The 2,105-nt window shown below is 38.3% G+C and overlaps 1 protein-coding gene across 1 annotated transcript in view; it reads left to right on the top strand.

The window, feature by feature from the left end:
- Positions 1-221: 221 nt before the first annotated feature.
- LOC106598568 (potassium channel subfamily T member 2) overlaps positions 222-2,105 on the top strand; it is a 64,237-nt gene continuing 62,353 nt past the window's right edge. The window contains exons 1-3 of the mRNA XM_014189602.3: positions 222-591; positions 1,363-1,442; positions 1,697-1,796. Of these exons, the coding sequence (XP_014045077.1) occupies positions 497-591; positions 1,363-1,442; positions 1,697-1,796 (275 nt within the window). The 5' untranslated portion in view covers positions 222-496. The remainder of the gene's footprint in view (positions 592-1,362; positions 1,443-1,696; positions 1,797-2,105) is intronic.

The raw sequence follows: 2,105 nt of genomic DNA, 5'->3' as shown, positions 1-2,105 counted from the left end.
TCCAATTAAATCCATTTTAAATGCAGGCTGAAACACACCAAAATGTGGAAAAGGTCAAGGGGTGTGAATACTTTCTGGAGGCGCTGTATATATTGAAATCGTCCTTAATCATCATCACCAATAAACCGACGACTCCAGTGACTGCAATGTGCGCTTCAGATGTTGCGGACACTGATACCCACGCAAAGCGCCTCAAGAGGTTATAGAATGATGCAATTGGACTTTGGGTGTAGTCGCACGTGCACTGCCAAGGATGCTCAACAATGGGACGATTTTGAATAATTAGCCTATAGCGGCTTCCTTGTTTTCCAAATAATGTAACAACATTTGTGTGATGTATGCAGTCATTTCGAGCGCTTGGAGTGAGAAGACACACATTTTGTGCACTCGGAGTACAACAATTGTTTTAAAATACAGTCATAAAAGTGTGCATTTGAGATCTGGATTGATGATCTGGATTTTTTTTCGGCTGATGTAGCTACAGCAGAGGAAAACTATGGTTGATTTGGAGAGCGAAGTACCCCCTCTTCCCCCGAAGTATAGATTCAGAGACTTACTCCTCGGGGACCAGAATTTACAAAATGATGACAGGTAGGTTCAGTTTGTTTGACATCATGTTAACTACAATTATAAAAAATGACGTGGTTAAACATTGTTGTAGCTAGTACAAAACGTAAGGTTGGTGGAGACATTTTAAAAAACATGTTTACTTGTTCAATACAATAGTAGATTTTGTGTTGTGATTTTGTGTTTTGCAAAGTGTAGTTGGAGAGGGGAAGAGAATGACTATGCTAATAGTGCACCCCTTAGAACAAATCTGTGGGGGTTACATTTGTATAAAGACCTACAGTGTCATGGTGCTGGCATAAGAAGGGAATGAGACTATGATTGGCATACAGCAGTAGTTGATAGTCCAGGGTCAAAGTTTATTTAGAGTTTGTACCTGTAGAATCTAGCCCTTTCTTTTAATGTGTGGAATGTTATTCATAATTGAATCATTAATAAACATTTGTTTTAAACCGCTGAAAATCAGGTGTTTCTATATCAAACGGTTTTGTTATATTTCAGTCTTCTGTGATGTATATAAAGTGTAATATTGGGAAGCAAACTCAAAATGGAGTACATTTAAACTCTATATCTGTCATGGTACAGGTGTTTTTAAGCTCATAACCATGTGTGTGTGTCGTATACTTTTGTTTCAAAGTAGATTTGTTTAAGACCACCAAGAATCACTCTGTGACCCTGATTTAGCCCACTGCCGTAAAAGGTTAATACCCAGCCTTAGCCATGCTCCAAAACGTAGTAAATATGACATTATTCATTTTATTTACAGAAACAATTTATATTTATTTTTTCCCCAAGGGTGCAAGTAGAATTTTACGCCAATGAAAGTACTTTCAAAGAGAGACTTAAACTGTTCTTCATCAAAAACCAAAGATCAAGTAAGTAATCATTTTTTAAATGTGTAACGTTAGTCACAGTCGAACTACACTATATTCTGTGCCTAAATCTGATTTGTACTTTTTTAAAGAGGGAAACATACACCTTTTGCATCAGTAACAAACAGCATTGGTTATAACTGTTGAACCAGTTATAACTAAGGGACCCAGATGTTCTCCTGGTCAAGTCACATGGTGAGGAAGTACTCCTGACCCTAGGTATGACATTATAACCTCTCTGTCTCTCTGTCTCCCAGGCCTGAGACGACGAGTGTTCGACTTCTCCATAAAGGTCCTGAGCTGTGTCCTATACATGTGTCGTGTGTTGACAGATGACCCATCCAAAGGACATGGCTGGTAAGGACATTCATTCCATGTGTTGTAGGTGCATTTACATACCACGTGGAGTTCACTGAATTGTCACAGAAATGTTGCTTTTTATAACTCCAATAGAAGAAAAAGGGATAATTCGAAGAGAATGTAGAAGTATCAGTCATTAGCGGTACTAAACCGTGCCATGGCAATTCTCAATGACAATGATTCTAACACTTTTATTTCTATGCCTGGAAACAGAGGAAGTGAATGCACTGAACATGTTGAAAATGTTAGAATCCACTGTCAATCAAGGACATCATAACCATGTCTGTGTGGTGATGTGGGAAAGAA

Source organism: Salmo salar, chromosome 03 (assembly GCF_965601325.2).
Source record: "Salmo salar chromosome 03, fSalSal1, whole genome shotgun sequence".
Lineage (NCBI taxonomy): Eukaryota > Metazoa > Chordata > Actinopteri > Salmoniformes > Salmonidae > Salmo > Salmo salar.
Note: the sequence above shows the minus strand (reverse complement) of the source record. Positions and strands in the feature narration are given on the sequence as shown.